Raw genomic sequence first — 20853 nt, forward strand, 5'->3', positions numbered from 1 at the left:
CTAGTGTCTTATAAAGCCTCAGTGTTATTTCCTTACTTTTATAGTCTATTCCCCTTGAAATAAATGCCAACATCGCATTTGCCTTCTTTACCATAGACTCAACCTGTAAATAACCTTCTAGGAGTCTTGCACAAGGACTCCTAAGTCCTTCTTCACATCTGATGTTTGAACCATTTCCCCATTTATATAATAGTCCACACAATTGTTCCTTTTACCAAAATGCATTATTCTACATTTCCCAGCACTGTCTTCCATCTGCTACTTTTTGCCCAATTCATCCAATTTGTCTGAAGTCCTGCTGCAATCCCATTTCTTCTTCAGCCCCAGCTATCCCTCCACTTATCTTCATATCATCTGCAAACTTTTCCACAAAGCCATCAATTCCATTATCCAAATCAGTGACAAGCAATGTGCAAAGTAGCAGTCCCAATACTGACTCCTGAGGAACACCACTAGTCACTGGCAGCCAACCAGAAACTGCCCTCTTTATTCCCACTCACTGCCTCCTGCCTGTCAGTCATTCCTCTATTCATGCCAGTATCATTCCTGTAAAGACATAGGATTTTATCCTGTCAAGCAGCCTCGTGTGTGGCACCTTATCAAATGCCTTCTGAAAATCCAAGTGACATCCACTGCCTCTCCTTTGTCCACCCTGCTTGTACTTTCTTAAAGAACGCTAATAGATTTGTCAGGCAAGAGTTCCCTTTACAGAAACCATGCTGACTTTGACTTATTCTATCATTAGTGTCCAAACACCCTGAAACTTCCGACACTTTCCCAACCACTGAGGTTAGGATAACTGACCTATAATTTCCTCTCTTTTGCCTTCCTTTCTTCTTAAAGAGTGGAGTGACATTTGCACTCTTCCAGTCCTCCAGGACCATGTCAGGATCAATTGAGTCTTGAAAGATCACAACCGATGCATCCATTATCCCTTCAGCAACCTCTCTCAGGACTCTGGGATGTAGTCCATCTGGTCCAGGTGACTTATCCACCTTAAGACCTTTGAATTTGCCTCGCACTTGTTCCATTGTAATATCAATGGCACTCGCTTCTGCTCCCTGACACTCACGGACCTCTGGCACACTGCTAGTGTCTTCCACAGTGAAGACAGGTGCAAAGTATCCATTAAGTCCATCTGCTATTTCTTTGTCCCCCATTACTACCTCCCCAGCATCATTTTCCAGTGTCCAATATCCACTCTCACCTCCCTTTTATCTTCATATAATTGAAAAAAACTTTTAGTATCTTGCTTTATATTATTGGCTAGTCTGCCCTCATATTTCATCTTTTCCCTTCTTGTAGCTTTTTTTTTAGTTTCCTTTTGTTGGATTTTAAAAGCTTCCCAATCATCCACCTTCCCATTCACTTTTGCTACCTTGTACACCCTTCCCTTGGCATTTATGCAGTCCTTACCTTCCCTTGTCAGCTACAGTTCCCTACTCCACAGAGCTTCTTCTGTGGGACATATCTACCTTGCACCTTGTGAACTATTCCCAGAAACTTAAGCCATCTCTGCTCTGTCATCATCCCCACCAGTGTCCTCCTCCATTGCGTTTGCCTTCCTTACTATTGACTCAATTTGCAAGTTAACCTGCAGGGAATCCCGCACTGGTATTCCCAAACCCCCTTGCATCTATGCTTTCTGAAATTGCTTCAGTTAGAAAATTGTCTACACCTTTATTCCTTCTACCGACATGCATGGCCATACACTTCCCTACCCTATATTCTAGCTGCCACGTCTTTACCCATTCTCCCAATCTGTCCTTCTACAAACTCTCACCTTCCTCAACAGTACCTGCCCCTCCACCTTTGTATCATCTGCAAACTTGCCCATAAAGCCATCAATTCCATCATCCAGATCATTGATATATAATGTGAAAAGAAGCGGTTACAATACCAACCCCTGCGAGACACCACTAGTCACCAGCAACCAACCAGATTAGGCCTCTTTTACTCCCACACTTTGCCTCCTGCTTGTCAGCCAATCTTCTATCCATGCCAGTATCTTTTCAGTAATACCATGGGTTCTTATCTTGTTAAGCAGCCTTATGTGTGGCACTTTGTCAAAGACCTTCTGAAAATCCAAATAAACAGCATGCCCTGACTCCCCAACAAGAGAAAATTTGCAGATGCTGGAGATCCGCGAAACACACACAGAAGTTCTGCTGAAGGGTTTCAGCCCAAAATGTCGACTGTACTCCTTTTTCCTAGATGCTGCTCAGCCTGCTGAGTTCCTCCAGCATTTTGTGTGTGTTGCTTTCATTCTCCTTTGTCTATCCAGTCTGTTATTTTCTCAAAGAATTCTAAGAGACTTTTCAGGCAAGATTTTCCCCTTAAAGCCAGCTTCTCTCTCATGCCTCTGTAATTCCCTTTACTCCACATTAATACTGATACATCTGACCTTATTTTCTCTTAAACTGCAGGGTGAATTCCATCACAATTTGATCACTAGCACCCAAGGGTTCCTTTACCTTAATCAAATCTAGTTCATTACACAACACCCACTCTGGAATTGCTTGTTCCCTAGTCGGCTCAGCCACGTTGCTCTGAAAAGCCATCTCATGAGCACTCTACAAATTACCTCTCTTGGTATCCGGTACCTACCTGATTTTCCCAATCTATATGCATACTGAAATCTCCCATGACTATTGTAACATTGTCCTTTTTAACATTCATTTCTATTTCCCACTGAAATATATATCCTACATCCTGGCTACTGTTTGGGGGCCTTTATATAATTCCCATCAGAGTCATTTCCTGCATATTTGCTGTCTGTCCAAGAGCCTCTTGAACCTTTCTATCATACCTGCCTCCACCATCATATCTGGCAGCACCCACCATTCACTGTGTAAAATTGAAAACTTCCCCTGCATGTCTCCTTTGAATTTAACCCTTATCACATTAAATGCATGTCAAGCATTTTGTGTACAGTGACTTAGATTTCCAGCATCTGAAGAATCTCTTGAATCTCTATCACAGAAAGATACATTTTTCCCCTCTTTCAGTCTGACAGGGAATTATTCTTTCCAATTTCAAGTAATTTGCTCCCTCTTTGTCCCCTTTCTCTCTTCCTGATCTATCCAATTGTTCCTACACCTACCTTAGCCCCTCCCTCACCCTGTTTCCTTACCCTCCTCCACCTGTTCCATCTGCCCATCACCCACATGCTCCTCTCACTCGGTCAGAAACATTCCGGCCTAGACCCTGATGAAAGGTCTTAGCTCAAAATATCATCTGTTTATTCCCCTGCATAGATGCTGCCGGACCTGCTGAATTCCCACAGCATTTTATGTGAGTTCCTCACACTGGGTCCCCTCCCCAACTGTCCCCATCTGCCCACCCTACCTCCCTTGCTTTCTTCTGTGGTTCACTCTCTCTCCCATCGATTCCATTATCTGCAGCTCTTTGTCACCTGCACCCAATACCCCCAGCCTCTGTTGCTATGCCCACTCTCCCCTCCTCTATCTGCCTATCCCCCCTCCTCACCTAGATCCACCCATCACCTCCCAGCTCTGTCACGATTCCCACTCTCCCCTCCTCCATCTGCCTATTGTCCCTCCTCACCTGAATCCACCCATCACCTCCCAGCTCTGTCACGATTCCCACTCTCCCCTCCTCCATCTGCCTATTGTCCCTCCTCACCTGAATCCACCCATCACCTCCAGCCTCTGTCACTATCCCCACTCTCCTCTCCTCCATTTTCTTATCACCCCTCCCCACCTGGATCCACCAATCACACCCAGCCTGTCACTCCTTCTTATTGATACCATCAAGGAGGTGGTATTGGAGTCTGAAGACACACACTCATTACTTTAGGAACTGGCAATCTTCCCTTCCTCTGAGACAATGGGTCTTTTTGCCACGCCACTGATCCACCCTAGACAACTGTGTTGCTGTAGTCATAGCTAAAGTGGCTCTCCGATCTCTAGATCTGCTCAAAATATCAAATACTTTGATTTCAAACTAGAGCAGGGATTCTCAACCATTTTTTTAATGCTATGCACCCCTAATATTTATCAGGCCATGGAGCCCAGGCTGGGAACATTTGTACTAGAGGTTCTATTAAACAGAAGAGATTCTGCAGATGCTTGAAATCCAGAGCAACACACACAAAATTCTGGAAGAACTCTGCAGGTCAGGCAGCATCCATGGAGGGAAATAAACAGTGAACATTTGAGGCCAAGATCCTTCATCAGGACTGGAAAGGAAGGGGGCAGAAGCCAGAATAAGATGATGGGAGGAGGAGGACAAGGTGAGAAGCTGGGAGGTGATAGGTGGAAGAGATAAAGGGCTGAAGAAGAAGGGGGACAAGAGAATTGTTGATGCAATTCATTTGTTACAGCTATTCAAGGTCACTTTTGGGGATAGTAATTTTTAAACCTGCTCTCAATTCTCAGTCTGCCCTGATGGAAAATGATTCAAAATCAGAAGCAGGTTTACTTTGTGGAATGTGTTGTTTTGTGGCAGTAGTGCACTGCAATACATTAATATACTCTACTTTATAATAGGAAATATTAATAAATAAATATTGCAAGAAGAGAACTAAATAGGGAGTACAGTGAAATATATAAAACAAACAATAAATTAATAAAGTAAATGAAATATGAAGTAGTTCAAAAATAGTGAGGAAGTGTTCATGGGTTCATGGTCTGTTCAGAAATCAAATGGTGGAAGGGAAGAAGCTGTTCCTAAAATATTGAGTGTGTGTCTTCTGGCTCCTGTACCAGGAGCAATGAGAAGAGGGCATGTCCTAAGTGGTGAGGTTCCTTACCGATGGATGCTGCCTTCTTGAAGCATCACTTTTTGGAGGAAAAAGGACCTGAGAGTACATTGGTATTGTCCTGTAATTGATGGTAATTGTAATAATGTGTGGGACACTCAGCAGGACAGTCAGCCTCTGTGAAGAGAGAAATCCAATGATTTTTGAATAGTTTTCATCAGATGTGCAGTATTAGACCTGGCCCCTCAGTCACCAGCTCAGGAGCGTAACACAACTAGGGCGCCGCAGTAGCGTAGAGCTTAGCACGATGATATTACAGCTCATGATGTCGGAACTGTAACGTGTTCAGTTCTGGTGCCGTTTGTACATTCTCCCTGTGACTGCCAAAGTTTCCTCTGTGTCCTCTGCTTTCCTCCCCCAGTGCAAAGATTTACTGGGTAGTAGGTCATTGTAGATTGCCCTGTGATTAAATAGATGTGTTATTGGTGGTGCAGCTCAGTGGGTTGTATCTCTAATAAATAAATGAATAATGAATCACTGTCTCTTCCTCTTTACCTTGCTCCCTTCCCCAATAATCCTGTGCTATTTCAACAGAACTAAAGGTTAACGTGCAGGTTGAATTGGTGGTGCAGAAGAGAAATGCAATGTTAGCATTCACTTTGAAAGGATTATAAAATAAAAGCAAGGATGTAATGCCTAGGCTTTATAGGGCATTTTTCAGACTACAATCGGAGATTGAGGGCAGTTTTGAACATCATATCTAAGAAAGGATGTGACTCCATAGGGGGTTTACAAGAATAAATTCAGGAATAAAAGGGTGAGCGTATGAGGAATGTTTGATGGCTCTGGTTCTGTATTGACTGGAATTTAGAAGAATGATGGGGATTCTCTTTGAAAGCTATCGAATATTGAAAGCTTGGATAGAGTGGATGTGGAGAGGATGCTTCCTACGGCGGGAGAGTTTAGGACCAGATGGCGCAGCCTCAAAATAGAGGAATGTCCATTTAGAATGGAGCAAGGAGGAATTTCTTCAACCAGAGGGTGGTGAATCTTGGAATTCATTGTTACAAACACTATGGATACTACATCATTGAGTATATTTAAAATGGAGATTGATAGATTCTTGATTAGTCAGGGTGACAAAAGTTACGGGAAGAAGGCAGAAGAATGGGCTTGAGAGGGACAATGAATCAGCCCCGATGGAATGGTGGAGCAGACTCAATGGCCTAATTCTCCTCCTATGTCTTATGGGGTGTAATCTTGGTTTTCCTTTTGACAGTGTAATTGAAGCTTATCCCACAGAGGATGGAGTCAAGCTCATGGTGGACTCTGTTGAAACCGCTCTGAGAGACGAACAAACGGTGTTAAGTGGTGAGTCAATATTTCCCAGTTGTTGTTGGAACTGTTACTGGGGATGTTATTGCCCCGACCAGGGTTGGGGATGACTATCGAGGACCCAGTGTAGGACAGGGTGATTCAAGATAATTTAATATCATTTCCAGTACACAAGTGTAAAGGAGAATGAAATAATTGTTACTCTGGATCTGATGCAGCACAAAAAAACACAGTAAGATAAAGAACACAATAGTAATAATAAAAACAATAAATATAAATACATAAGATGGTTTATATCCACAGAGTGACTGTACGTCTATAAAGTGTCGCTGGACGCAGCAGTGTCTGTACACAAGGTGACTGACAGGAAATGATAAAGTAGTGGTGGTTGGGGGTGTGGAGGGGTGGGTTACTGGTTGGAGATGTTGATCAGCCTTACTGTTTGGGGAAGGTAACTGTTTTTGAGTCTGGTGGTCCTGGTGTGGATGCTATGTAACCTCCTTCCTGATGGGAGTGGGACAAACAGTCCATGAATAGGGTGGGTGGGATCCTTCATGATGGTACACTATATGTGCCAGTAGCTATCCTCTGATCTGTGCCTCTTATCATCTTGTACACTTCATCCTCCTTCAATCCAAAGGGAAAAGCCTCACAATGCTCAGCCTATCCTCATACTCATAGAGTTACAAAATACACGTGAACTAAGATGTTAACTGTCCTGTGCTATCACCAGTGGGATCATCAGTTGATCTGCCACCTGTCTTCAGGAGTTTCGGCCCGCTTATGATCAAGACTCCCTCGAGGTGGTGGGCCAGCAGTGCTAAAGCACCACCTCCCACTGGTGAGCTTAAAAACTTGGCATCTGCCTCTGCCAGAGTTGTTGGTCACTTCCATCCAACAGATAGTCTACTCTTTAGGTGTCTATGCAACTACTGAAGGGTTTGCAGGATATGTATACACTGTCTGACTATCTGCCCCTCTGGATATACTTGGTCCACACCCATACTGATCCTTTCTCTGCTGCCTCAGCTACAGTCCTGCTGGTTGACTTGATCTCTCTTCCAGTGAAGCCAAGGTCACGCAGCCACTTCTGGAGAGTGAACGCAATAAACCCACGGCAGCCTACTTCGAATGGATAGCATGAGACCTTCCACCCTCTGTCTCCGCACTCTGATCTTAATTCTGCATACTTGGTTAACTTGCGCTCATGGGCTTCATCACTGTTGTCTTCCCAGGGGACTGTGAGTTCACCAATAACCACTTCTCTACTGGTGTCAGACCATACGATTATATCTGGACGCAATGTGGTGAAAGCTATTTGCTCCGGGAAACTGCCTTTCCCGTCCAGGTTGGCCTTGACACACCAATCATTGGCTGAAGAAAGTATGCTTGATCGTGAGCCTATGCTGTACATCCTTGACTTGGAGCCTTCTTTCACAAATGATATGCGATGTTCTGTGCAGCATGGGGCATGAGATAAGTTGTGCTGCAGTACTCTCTGCTCAACCGCTTCTGTTACAACTTTGAGAACGTTGTTATGTCTCCAAGTGTACATGCCACTGGAAAGATTGACTCTGTATGCACTCAAAATATGTTGAATTGTTCCCTTCTCGCCACAAGCAACACACCTGTCTGTCTTATCTTCATACCAGGTGCTGAGGTTGGCGGGTGTTGGGAGCAGGTCGTCCGCTGCTCTGCATAAAAAAAAAATGCGGAGTGGTTCCATCTGCCACAGAACATTCCAAGATAGATGCCGTCGTTCAACACTTTCCCACTGGGTCCAAGCCCCTTGTTTGGCCAGGCCAGCTGTTTTAGTTAACCTCTTCTCCTCTTCTACTGCTCGTATTTCTTGTGTTGCAAGCTCACGGCTCTCCTTACCTGTAGGAGATGACCAACTCTTGTGGGTTGTCCACCCAAGTCCCTGGCAGCCTAGCTGGATAGCCCCAACCGTCTCCTTGTGCTTCAATCTGGACTCTGCCTCATCAACTGCTACACGGGCTGACCACTTCCTGCCTGATCTCACATCTGGCTGGGTGTTCTTGATGACAGGGTCTTTTGAGTCTCGAAGCATCAAGAATGATCTTACCTTGGCTACCTTGACTTCCTCAACAAGGGATTGCACTGGGATGGTAAGCTTTGTCTGGCTACTGTGGATTGCAACATTGGTGAGGCTGCTCGGTACTCCAAGCCACTTCTTCACATACTTGTTGATCTTCCGTTCCGTTGCCTCAATGTGGGACATTGCCACTTCATAGACAGTTGGCGGCCACATTATCCGTGGCTTCAGTCCGTACTGCAAGCACCACAACTTCAACTTGCCAGGCAAGCCACACTTGTCAACAGACATCAGACCTCTGCTGATCTGTTCTGCTGTCTCTTGAACCCTCTTGGTGTCTCTCAGCTCCTCTGTGTACCATCGCCCGAGGCTCTTAACTGGTTGGTCCTGGATGGATGGAATCTCCTCTCCACAAAGGGTGAAATGAAAGTCAACCAGCTTTCCTCTCCTAAGAACAAGGCTCCTTGACTTCTTGGTTTTGAACTTCATTCTTCCCCAATCCATTAGCTCCTCGAGTCTAGATAGTACATTTTCCACTGCCTCCGTGCTGGGACCCAAAAGGGTAAGAACATCTATGAACACTCATATTGGTGGTAACTCCTCTCTGTCATCATGTGCGACACCTGGTCCCACTGATTCTGCAGCCCTCACAATAACCTCCATAGCTAACACAAAAAGGATGGGTGAAATTGCACATCCCATTGGGATTCCAACATCCAAGCTCTGCCACCTACTTGTAAATTGCTGAGTGGAAAACCTCATCCGGAAATCGTTGTAGTACTGCGTAACAAAGTTCCTCACCTTCGCGGGAATCCATAGGAATTCCATCGCAAACTCAATCAGGACATGGGGAACAGAACCATACGCATTTGCCAGATCAAGGCAAACTACAGCCAGATTTCTTCTCAACCTTTTTGACTCCTGGATGGTATGCCATATCATACTGGAATGTTCAAGGCATCCTGGGAAGCCTGGTATTCCTGCCTTCTGCACAGATGTATTTACTAATCCATTTTCAATCACAAATGAAGATATTCTTTCTGCCAGAATGCCAAACATAATCTTCCCCTCTACATTCAGGAGTGAAATTGGTCAGAACTGATTCAAAGTAGAAGAATTCTCTTCCTTCGGGATGTATACTCCTTCAGCCTCACTCCATGACAAAGGAACAACACCTTGTCTCCACACCACCTTTAACAATCTCCACAAGTATTTCCTCAGCTGTTCACACTTCTTGAACACCTTATACGGCACTCCATTAGGTCCTGGCACTGAGCCTGACCTTGCCTTTCTGATGAACCGTTCCACTTCTGCCAGTTTGGGTTCTGACAGATTGAACTTCACTCCGGGCTTGGTAGGTTTCACAAGCCCTGAAATGTCAAGCAAAGGAGTCTCCTGCTGTTCATTAGAGTAAGTGCTTGCTAGGTGATCCTCAAGTTCTTGTTGAGAGATGTTAAGCTGCCCACTCTTACTTTGTTCAAACAGTTTCTTTATGAACTTGTGAGGGTTCTCAAAGAACGACTTTCTTGCCTTCTCTCTCTTCTTTCTCTTTTTACATTGTGACTCTGCACAACGGAGTGATGCTAACTTTATTTGAAAATGCTCTCAGAGGTCAGCAAGCCCTGGCTTGTCACCCTCACTTGCTACCTTCCACCTCTGTCTCAACGATCTAAGCTCTCTCCTCAACCTACTAATCTCCTTCTGGCGCCTGCTTGGTTGCTGTGTAGGCTTTGCTTTCTTCAACTCAACCAAAGCAAGCCTGTACTTTCCAACATCGTAAATCATATCGCCCATCACTTCCAACTTTCTCTTTGATGTTCCCCTGAGAGTTTTCTTCAACATCACACTGATATCCTCATCAAACACATGCCAAGCCTTCTCATCTGCCATTGCTGGCCACCTGACCTTCCTCTTCTTCTCTACCTCCTCGCCACTGCCATCATGCAAAGAATCTACCTGGGTACTGTGGTCTGAAACCTGACCTGGGTTATCTCTCGTCTGACCTGGAGTATGATGACTCTCTCCAGAGCGAATTGCTGTGGCTTGTGAATCAGTGGTTGAAAAGACCACATCATCTGTGCTTGGTGAAGAAATCTCATCTTCATCCACTGGGATGGAATAGCACTTCAACTTTGCTTGGTGGACTCGTAAACCTTTAATGCTGGAAAATGCTCTCCCACACCAACACACTGGACACTCAGAGCCTCTTATCCTAGCTCTTGGTCATAGTCGTTCCCTGTAATTAACTGTATCCGTCCGATTGGGTCCATCATTCTCCCTCCCTCTTGGAGGACCCCGTGGGTATGTTTCTCCATGTGAACTAGAAGCTTCAAGAGGTCGGTGCTCTTTTGAGCTGATGCCCGGACTGCCAATCCTGACACCCCCGGTGCCAGTCTTTCCTGGCTGTCCGCTGTCTCTCCATGCTGTCACCGGACTATTCCCGGTTGCCAACCAGACTATTCCTGGTAGTCACTGGTGTCCAGAACAAAAGAGTTACAAAATACACATGGACTAAGATGTTAACTGTCCTGTGCTATCACCAGTGGGATCATCAGTTGATCTGCCACCTGTCTTCAGGAGTTTCGGCCCGCTTATGATCAAGACTCCCTCGAGGTGGTGGGCCAGCAGTGCTAAAGCACCACCTCCTACTGGTGAGCTTAAAAACTTGGCATCTGCCTCTATCAGAGTTGTTGGTCACTTCCATCCAACAGATAGTCTGCTCTTCATGTGTCTATGCAACTACTGAAGGTTTTGCAAGATATGTATACACTGTCTGACACAGATATGGCACAGACTCAGAGACAGATGCTCGCACTGAAAAACTAAACCTTAACCTTGGATGGTGGTGCAGAGATGTGCCCCTACCAAAGGAGGTGTAGGTCACTCTTTCCCTCCACTAGCCTGCAGGTCATGAACTGAGAGCTTGGATACATACATGGAATTATGATGTAGTGGCCGTTACAGAGACTTGGCTGGCACCAGGACAGGAATGGATTCTCAATATTCCTGGATTTCAGTGCTTTAAAAGGGATAGAGAGGGCGGAAAAAGGGGAGGAGGGGTGGCATTACTGGTCAGGGATACTATTACAGCTACAGAAAGGGTGGGTAATGTAGCAGGATCCTCTTTTGAGTCAATATGGGTGGAAGTCAGGAACAGGAAGGGAGCAGTTACTCTGCTAGGGGTATTCTATAGGCCCTCTGGTAGCAGCAGAGATACAGAGGAGCAGATTGGGAGGCAGATTTTGGAAAGGTGCAAAAATAACAGGGTTGTTATCATTAACTTCCCTAATATTGATTGGCACCTGATTAGTTCCAAGGGTTTAAATGGGGCAGAGTTTGTTAAGTGTGTCCAGGATGGATTCCTGTCACAGTATGTGGACAGGCTGACCAGGGGGAATGCCATGCTAGATCTAGTACTAGGTAATGAACTGGGTCAGGTCACAGATCTCTCAGTGGGTGAGCATCTAGGGGACAGTGACCACCACTCCCTGGCCTTTATAATTATCATGGAAAAGGATAGAATCAAAGAGGACAGGAAAATTTTTAATTGGGGAAAGGCAAATTATGAGGCTATAAGGCTAGAACTTGCGGGTGTGAATTGGGATGATGTTTTTGCAGGGAAATGTGCTATGGACATGTGGTCGATGTTTAGAGATCTCTTGCGGGATGTAAAGGATAAATTTGTCCCGGTGAGGAAGATAAAGAATGGTAGGGTGAAGGAACCATGGGTGACAAGTGAGGTGGAAAATCTAGTCAGGTGGAAGAAGGCAGCATACATGAGGTTTAGGAAGCAAGGATCAGATGGGTCTATTGAGGAATATAGGGAAGCAAGAAAGGAGCTTAAGAAGGGGCTGAGAAGAGCAAGAAGAGGGCATGAGAAGGCCTTGGTGAGTAGGGTAAAGGAAAACCCCAAGGCATTCTTCAATTATGTGAAGAAAAAAAGGATGACAGGAGTGAAGGTAGGACCGATTAGAGATAAAGGTGGGAAGATGTGCCTGGAGGCTGTGGAAGTGAGTAAGGTCCTCAATGAATACTTCTCTTCAGTATTCACCGATGAGAGGGAACTTGATGATGATGAGGACAATATGAGTGAGGTTGATGTTCTGGAGCATGCTGATATTAAGGGATAGGAGGTGTTGGAGTTGTTAAAATACATTAGGACAGATAAGTCCCCGAGGCCTGACGGAATATTCCCCAGGCTGCTCCACGAGGCGAGAGAAGAGATTGCTGAGCCTCTGGCTAGGATATTTATGTCCTCGTTGTCCACGGGAATGGTACCGGAGGATTGGAGGGAGGTGCATGTTGTTCCCTTGTTCAAAAAAGGTAGTAGGGATAGTCCGGGTAATTATAGACCAGTGAGCCTTACGTCTGTAGTGGGAAAGCTGTTGGAAAAGATTCTTAGAGATAGGATCTATAGACACTTAGAGAATCATGGTCTGATCAGGGACAGTCAGCATGGCTTTGTGAAGGGCAGATCATGTCTAACAAGCCTGATAGAGTTCTTTGAGGAGGTGACCAGGCATATAGATGAGGGTAGTGCAGTGGATGTGATCTATATGGATTTTAGTAAGGCATTTGACAAGGTTCCACACGGTAGGCTTATTCAGAAAGTTAGAAGGCATAGGATCCAGGGAAGTTTGGCCAGGTGGCTTCAGAATTGGCTTGTCTGCAGAAGGCAGAGGGTGGTGGTGGAGGGAGTACATTCAGATTGGAGGATTGTGACTACTGGTGTCCCACAAGGATCTGTTCTGGGACCTCTACTTTTCGTGATTTTTATTAACAACCTTGATGTGGGGGTAGAAGGCTGGGTTGGCAAGTTTGCAGACAACACAAAGGTTGGTGGTGTTGTAGATAGTGTAGAGGATTGTCAAAGATTGCAGAGAGACATTGATAGGATGCAGAAGTGGGCTGAGAAGTGGCAGATGGAGTTCAACCCGGAGAAGTGTGAGGTGGTACACTTTGGAAGGACAAAGTCCAAGGCAGAGTACAAAGTAAATGGCAGGATACTTGGTAGTGTGGAGGAGCAGAGGAATCTGGGGGTACATGTCCACAGATCCCTGAAAGTTGCCTCACAGGTGGATAGGGTAGTTAAGAAAGCTTATGGGGTGTTAGCTTTCATAAGTCAAGGGATAGAGTTTAAGAGTCGCGATGTAATGATGCAGCTCTATAAAACTCTGGTTAGGCCACACTTGGAGTATTGTGTCCAGTTCTGGTCACCTCACTATAGGAAGGATGTGGAAGCATTGGAAAGGGTACAGAGGAGAATTACCAGAGTGCTGCCTGGTTTAGAAAGTATGCATTATGATCAGAGATTAAAGGAGCTAGGGCTTTACTCTTTGGAGAGAAGGAGGATGAGAGGAGACATGATAGAGGAGTACAAGATAATAAGAGGAATAGTTAGAGTGGATAGCCAGTGCCTCTTCCCCAGGGCACCACTGCTCAATACAAGAGGACTTGGCTTTAAGGTAAGGGGTGGGAAGTTCAAGGAGGATATTAGAGGAAGGTTTTTTACTCAGAGAGTGGTTGGTGTGTGGAATGCACTGCCTGAGTCAGTGGTGGAGGCAGATACACTAGTGAAGTTTAAGAGACTACTAGACAGGTATATGGAGGAATCAAAGGTGGGGGCTTATATGGGAGGCAGGGTTTGAGGGTCGGTACAACATTGTGGGCCGAAGGGCCTGTACTGTGCTGTACTATTCTATGTTTTATGTTCGCTCTTGGACAAGCTTAGCACCTGCTTAGCTCCCTAACAGGGTCACGTGAAGCCATGGGAGCAGGTGGTAGATGGTCGTATGAGCAGCTGGTGCAGATCACAAGTCCTTGTTTGTGACCACTGACAGCAGGCAGACAATCTCTGAAGAGTATTGACAATGGCAGGGGTCACCCGTCTTGTGTAAACACTGCCCAGAAGAAGGCAATAGCAAACCACTCCTGTAGAAAATTTGCCAAGAACAATCATGGTCATGGAAAGACAATGATCACCCACGTCATACATAATGACACACATCACACATAATAAACAAAACCTTAAACTAATGGCCTTCCATCCTCTACTGCCTCAGTAGTTCTGTGTGTGAGCTGTACTTGAATTTTGGGCAGTTTTACCAGGTTAGCATGTTTGCCTATAAAACCCATTGAAGAAATAGCAATCTGTTTGCTTTCTAGATATCATCACCATTCAAAGGAACGGGATAGGAATTACTCTGCAAGCCCCGTCAATCAGTATTGAGAGCTTGTACTTTGATGGGGAGAAAATCCAGGTATCTCCAGCTTAATAACTGATTAAAGCTTTCAATGTAACTTTTAAATATTGACGATTAGTTTTATTTGTCACATAAACCTGTACAGTGAAATCTGTCGTTTGCATTAACGACCTACACAATCTGAGGATGCGCTAGGGTCATTTTGCAACTATTGCCATGCTTTTGGCACCAACATACTGTAGCATGTCCACAATTTATTAACCTGAACCTGTACAACTTAGGAATGTGGGTGGAAATCCAAGCACACAGAGGAAACCTGCAGAGTCATGGGGAGAAGGTGCAGACAGCAGGCGGAATTGAACCAGGGTAGCTAGCACTGTAACAGCTCTACACTAACAGCTACACTACTCTACCACCCTTCAGGTTATGCCCACAACCTACTAACCCTAACCTGTACATCTTTTAATGTGGGTGAAGCCCAGAGGAAGTCTGTGCAGTCACAGGGAGAGGGTACTGTCACGTACCCTGTGAAGGGTTAAAGAACCAGCAGAAATGGAAAACACTTTGGAGTCCAGTATTGCTATTAACTAATAGTATTTATTAGTAACTACGCAATACAGTAACATAAATGCAGATATATCAAACAGGTTAGCAATGATTATATATAAGTAAGTGTGGAATATATATGAAAACCAAGCTTTTTCAAGTCTAGGGGTAAATAGATACAGTCTTACAATAATGAGTAAAGTTCAGTTCAGTTCATGGTACTGAGTTGAGTAGTGATGGAGAGAGAGATTTGAGTCTTCAGGTGAGCTGACGCTGTCAATCTTCCCGTTGTCCTTCGAAATCCTTTAGAAGTCACCGACTGTGACCACAACAAAGGGGACCGTTCTTCTGTGGTGGAATTATCAACCCAGGCGAGGGTCGGACACACAAATAACTCTCCACCGGTCACACCCTTTTCACACTGCAAGAGCCACTGATCGATCCTCCAAAACCCACCTTTTCTGTGGGCACAACAAAGCTCATTCAGTGTCCAAAACCATTGTCTGTAGGTCTATCATCTGACCTTCTATTTATCTCACCGTGCTGAATACCAACTGTCTCTCAAGTAGCTCCTCCCTTCTCTCTCTGTAAGAACTTACAAGCAGGCAGCGTCCTTGTAGAAAGTATAAACAAACTGTGAGCAGTCTTTGCCTCTCTTGCTCTTTCTTTCTCTATCTTTTTAACAAGGTGTCTGTGTTTGGAACCTCTCTCTCTCTCTTCCAAAAGCACAGTTTATAGGGATAATTCAGGACCCCATCACAGTACAAACTCCTTACAGACAGTGGTGGGAATCAAGTTCCAACTGGTGATTACTAGTGGTGTAAAGCATTCGTACTAACCAGTTTGCTAACTTTGTAGTTAATACTTTTGCCTTTATGTGAAGACGGCCCTCGACCAGATGATGGGGAAGACGTGTGGACTCTGTGGCCTTAACAATGGTGAGAAGAAGTTGATCATGCCCAACCACGAGGAGGCCAGAGACGTGGAGCATCTTTTCGAGTCCTGGTTGTATCCAGGAACCTCCTGCAAAGATGGTGAGTGAGTCCACCCCAGTGTAGATCATGTACATGGAAGCACCATTGGACCTGTGTTGTTCCTGTTACAATAACATCCCTCCGTTGAATTTCAGACTGCCGAGTCCGACGGGAATTTGTGGAATTGGGAAGGATCATTGATTTTGAAGGACGGGCATCTAGATGCTATTCAGTCGAACCAGTACAGCGGTGCCTGGCCCAATGTACACCTGTGGAAACTCGGTCTCGTCATGTCAACTTCCACTGCGTACCCTCCAGTAAGTCCACACTATTGACAGAAAACCAACATGAGAAGTGAAAGTAACTGAATATTGTGGATGAGAACACAAAATACTGAGTATACAAATTAGGCTGTTCTGTTGAAATTGTATAAGACATTGGTGAGGCCTAATTTGGAGTATTGTGTGCAGTTTTGGTCTCCTACTTACAGGAAAGAAATCAATAAGATTGGAAGAGTTCAGAGAAAACTTATATGGATGTTGCCAGGATTTGAGGACCTGAGTCATAGGGAATGGTTGAATAGGTTAGGACTTTATTCCGTAGAGTGTAGGAGATTTGATAGAAGTATACAAAATTATGAGGGGTAAAAATAGGGTAAATACAAGTAGGTATTTTCCACTGAGGTTAGGTGAGACTAGAACCAGAAGAAGGGCACAGATAAAATTTACAAGGATGTTGGTTGGATCTGACCAGAGTCACAGGGAAAGGTTGAATAGATTAGGACTTTATTCCATAGAGCACAGGAAAATAAGAGGAGATTTGATAGAGGTCTTCAGCAACTGTGGAGAATGAAGGGACTGGACCTGAAACATTCCTTTCCACAGATGCCGACTGACCTACTGAGTTTTGTGTGTCTTTCTCTTGCTCCTGTTTCTTTCTGTTCTGTTAGTCAAGCATGTATTAATCTATTGACAGATCATGCCGTGAATGCATCTACCATGTCCAGCTTCCATTGGAGAGCAACACACATCAGTCTCCCTACAGACTCACACACAGACTGCACATGTCAGTGTGCCAAGACATAAGGTCACCATGTCTGTCTACAGTATAGAGCTTATCTTCCTCTTCTACATTGCCAAATATTTGTTTTTTGGCCGAGGATTTACACGGCCACACTTTGCTGAATGGCTGAGATACTCTGAAGCAGGAAATGTGTAATTTAATCAGGAATTTTAAAATCTGAATAAAATATTCATTCATCAACAATTGTGAACAATATAGCTGTCTTGATGAATGATTTCACTCAAATGATGATGCAATTATTGTTACAACGACTGAATAAATTAAACCACAAACAAGCCTTTCTGGTGTAAGATTGATAAATTGGTTTATTGTTGTCATATGTACTGAGCTACAGTGAAAGACCTGCCTTGCGTACTGTCCATACAGATCATTTCATCACAGCAGTGCAAGGGGAAGAACGAAATGCACAATAAAGAGTTACACTTACACAGGAGGTGCAGTGCAGGTAGACGATAAGGTGTGAGGCTATAACAGGATAGATTGTGAGGTCAAGAGTCCTGTCTGTCTTTTCATACTAGGGACGGATAACAGTGGGATGGAGGTTGTCCTCAAGCCTAGTAGTACATATTTTCAAGCTTTTGTATTTTCTGCCTGGTGGGAGAGGAGAGAAGCAAGAATATCCAGGGTGGGTCAGGCCACTACTGTAATATGGAAAGGGTTGTTTTCCAGCAAAGCAGTGCTCGGAGACCTTCAAAAGTAAAATTTTGAGAGTACAGAGTTTTCTATGTTCCTGTTAGAATAAAAGGCATGGGTAACAGTTGACCATATACAGCCCTGAGATTCATTTTCTTGCAGGCAGTCACAAAAAAATAAAGGAATATAGATATGAAAAACTATACATAAACAACAAGTGACAAGCAACCAATCTGCAAAAGAAGGCAAAGTGTGCACAAATAACTTAAAAGAAATAATACACTGAACATGAGTTGTAGAGACCTTGAAAATGAGTCTGTAGGTTTGTGCAATCAGTTCAGAGTTGATGTGAGTGAAGTTATTCATGCTGTTCCTGAAGCAGGTGGTGTGGGATTTAGGTCTCCTGTACATCTGGCCCGATGACAGCAGTGAGAAGAACGTATGCCCTGGGCGGTGGAGATCCTTCATGATGAATGCTTCCTCCTTTTGGCTGTGTTCTGCATCAGTGTGCTCATCTGGGTTGTGAAGAGTACTTATAGCGTCATAGAAAATTACAGTATAGAAGCAGGCCTCTCAGCCTATTTTGCTTGTGCTGAACCATTTAAGTTACCTACTCCCATTGACCTGCACCAGAACCATAGCCCTCCATACCCCTACCATCCATGTACCTATCCAAACTTCTCTTAAACATTGAAATTCAGCTCTCAGGCACCACTTGCACTGGCAGCTTGTTCTACACTCGTACCTTTCACCCTTAACACATGATCTCTAGTTGTAGTCCCTCTCTATCTCAGTAGTGGCATTCATTTCTAGAGGAATAGAGTATAGGAGCAGCGATGTGATGTTGAGGCTCTATAAGGCGCTGGTGAGACCTCACTTGGAGTACTGTGGGCAGTTTTGGTCTCCTTATTTAAGAAAGGATGTGCTGACGTTGGAGAGGGTACAGAGAAGATTCACTAGAATGATTCCGGGAATGAGAGGGTTAACATAAGAGGAACGTTTGACTGCTCTTGGACTGTATTCCTTGGAGTTTAGAAGAATGAGGGGGGACCTCATAGAAACATTTCGAATGTTGAAAGGCATGGACAGAGTGGATGTGACAAAGTTGTTTCCCATGATGGGAGAGTCTAGTACGAGAGGGCATGACTTAAGGATTGAAGGGCGCCCATTCAGAACAGAAATGTGAAGAAATATTTTTAGTCAGAGGGTGGTGAATCTGTGGAATTTGTTGCCACAGGCGGCAGTGGAGGCCAAGTCACTGGGTGTATTTAAGGCAGAGATTGATAGGTATCTGAGTAGCCAGGGCATCAAAGGTTATGGTGAGAAGGAGAGGGAGTGGGACTAAATGGGAGAATGGATCAGCTCATGATAAAATGGCGGAGCAGACTCGATGGGCCGAATGGTCGACTTCTGCTCCTTTGTCTTATGGTCTAACTTCCTCAAAAAACTCTTTCAGATTGGTTAGACACGACCTACCACACAAGAAGCCATGCTGACTATTCTTAATCATTCTACGTCTATCCAAATACACATTTGTATGATGTGTGTTTTATTTTCCTCTTTCTCCATGAGCTGGCTATGGTCTTTTTGAAAATTGGGTTGTTTGGGTTTCTTGCTTTGTGGCTGCCTGTAAGCAAACAAATCTCAAGATTATACATTCTTCGACAATAAATGTACTTTGATTGATATATCTGATCCCTTCATTCTCCTTTCAATTAGTGTCCCACTACTGATGTCAGGCTCACCGGCCTATAATTTCCTGGTATAATTTCAGAGCTTTTCTTAAACAGTGGATCAACATTGGCTGTTCTTCAATCCTCTGGTACCTCCCATGTTGCTAAGGGTGATTTAAACATCTCCGCTGGGGCCCTGGCAATTTCTGCACTTGCCTCCTACAGGATGCGAGGGAAAACCATATCCGTTCCTGGGGATTTATCTCCCCTAATTAGCTTCAAGACAACAAACACCTCCTCCTCTGTTATCTGTATAGAGCCCATGAAGTTGATGCCGCTTTGTCTCATTTCTATAGACTCTGCGTCCATCTCCCGAGTAAATCCAGATGCAAAAAAATATTTGAGATCTCCTCCATCTCTTTTGGCTCCACATATGGATCACTGTTCTGATCTTCCAGAGGACCAATTTTGTCCCTTGCAATCCTTTTGCTCTTAACATCTCTGTAGAATCCCCTAGGATTCTCCCTCACCTTGTCTGCTAGAGCAACCTCATGCTTTCTTTTAGCCCTCCTCATTTCTTTAAGTGTTCTCTTGCATTTCTTATACTCCGTAAGCACCTCACTCATCCATACCTGCCTATATCTGCTATGCACCTCCTTTATTTCTTAACCAGGTCCTCACTATCTCCTGAAAACCAAGGTTCTGTACACTTGTTATCTGTACCTTTTATACTGACAGGTGTATACAAGCTTTGTACTCTCAAAATTCCCCTTTTGAAGGCTTCCCAGTTACCAGGTCATCTTTGACGGAAAACAGCCTGTCCCAATCCACACTTGCCAGAACATTTCTGATACCATCAAAACTCACCTTTCTCTACCTTAGAATCTCAATCCATGGTTCCAGTGACATCATCGTTCAGAATGGTAGCTTGAATCAACAGCTCCTCTGGAAAAATGCATATTTTACCCCGTTAATCCATCAAATATAAGATCTTACGGAAATATCTGAATTGATAAGGGGGGCAAGGATAGGGAGAAGAATGGAGATAAAAAAGCATCACTGCAGAGCCCATGGAAGAGAAAGGTACAGCGAGCGGCTCTCCTACACGTGCGCGTGGTGGCGAAGCTGACTCTGGGCCTCATGCAGGCAAAGCAGCAAATATGATGAGGATTCTGGAAGAGATAAGGGAAGTCCAAAAAGATATAAAACAGCAACTCAATGATATAAAGTCAGAGCTCGCCAACGTCAATCAGGAAATAGTGATGGCAGAGACTCAAATTGAGAAGGTGGAAGATCGCGTGCAAAACGTGGAACAGATACTAAGTAAGACAATAAAAATATTAAATCAACAGGAAAATAAATTGCTTGACCAGGAGGGAAGGTTGCAACGGAAAAATATCAGGATTTATAAAGTTCCCAAAGGAGCGGAGGGATTATCGATGATAGACTTTGTAGACAAGCTACTGCGGGACGCGCTGAAGATTCCCCCAACTATGGAGATTAAAAATGAAAGGGCACATTGTTCACTCATCCCGAGGCCTCCCGGAGACAGAGAAAGTAAGCCACGCTCAATAGTACTTAGATTCCTTCGATTCAAGAGCAAGGCGGAGATTCTACGAAGGGTCTA

At 44.4% G+C, this 20853-nt stretch overlaps 1 protein-coding gene across 1 annotated transcript in view; it reads left to right on the forward strand.

Moving 5' to 3' along the window:
• The window catches only part of LOC140206427 (vitellogenin-like), a 113834-nt gene extending 97639 nt beyond the window's left edge, over window positions 1–16195 (forward strand). The window contains 4 exon segments of the mRNA XM_072274795.1: window positions 6003–6094; window positions 14280–14374; window positions 15747–15897; window positions 15993–16195. Coding sequence (XP_072130896.1) covers window positions 6003–6094; window positions 14280–14374; window positions 15747–15897; window positions 15993–16195 — 541 coding nt within the window.
• The last annotated feature ends 4658 nt before the right edge of the window (window positions 16196–20853 follow it).

This window comes from Mobula birostris, chromosome 12, assembly GCF_030028105.1.
Source record: "Mobula birostris isolate sMobBir1 chromosome 12, sMobBir1.hap1, whole genome shotgun sequence".
Taxonomy (NCBI): Eukaryota; Metazoa; Chordata; class Chondrichthyes; order Myliobatiformes; family Myliobatidae; genus Mobula; species Mobula birostris.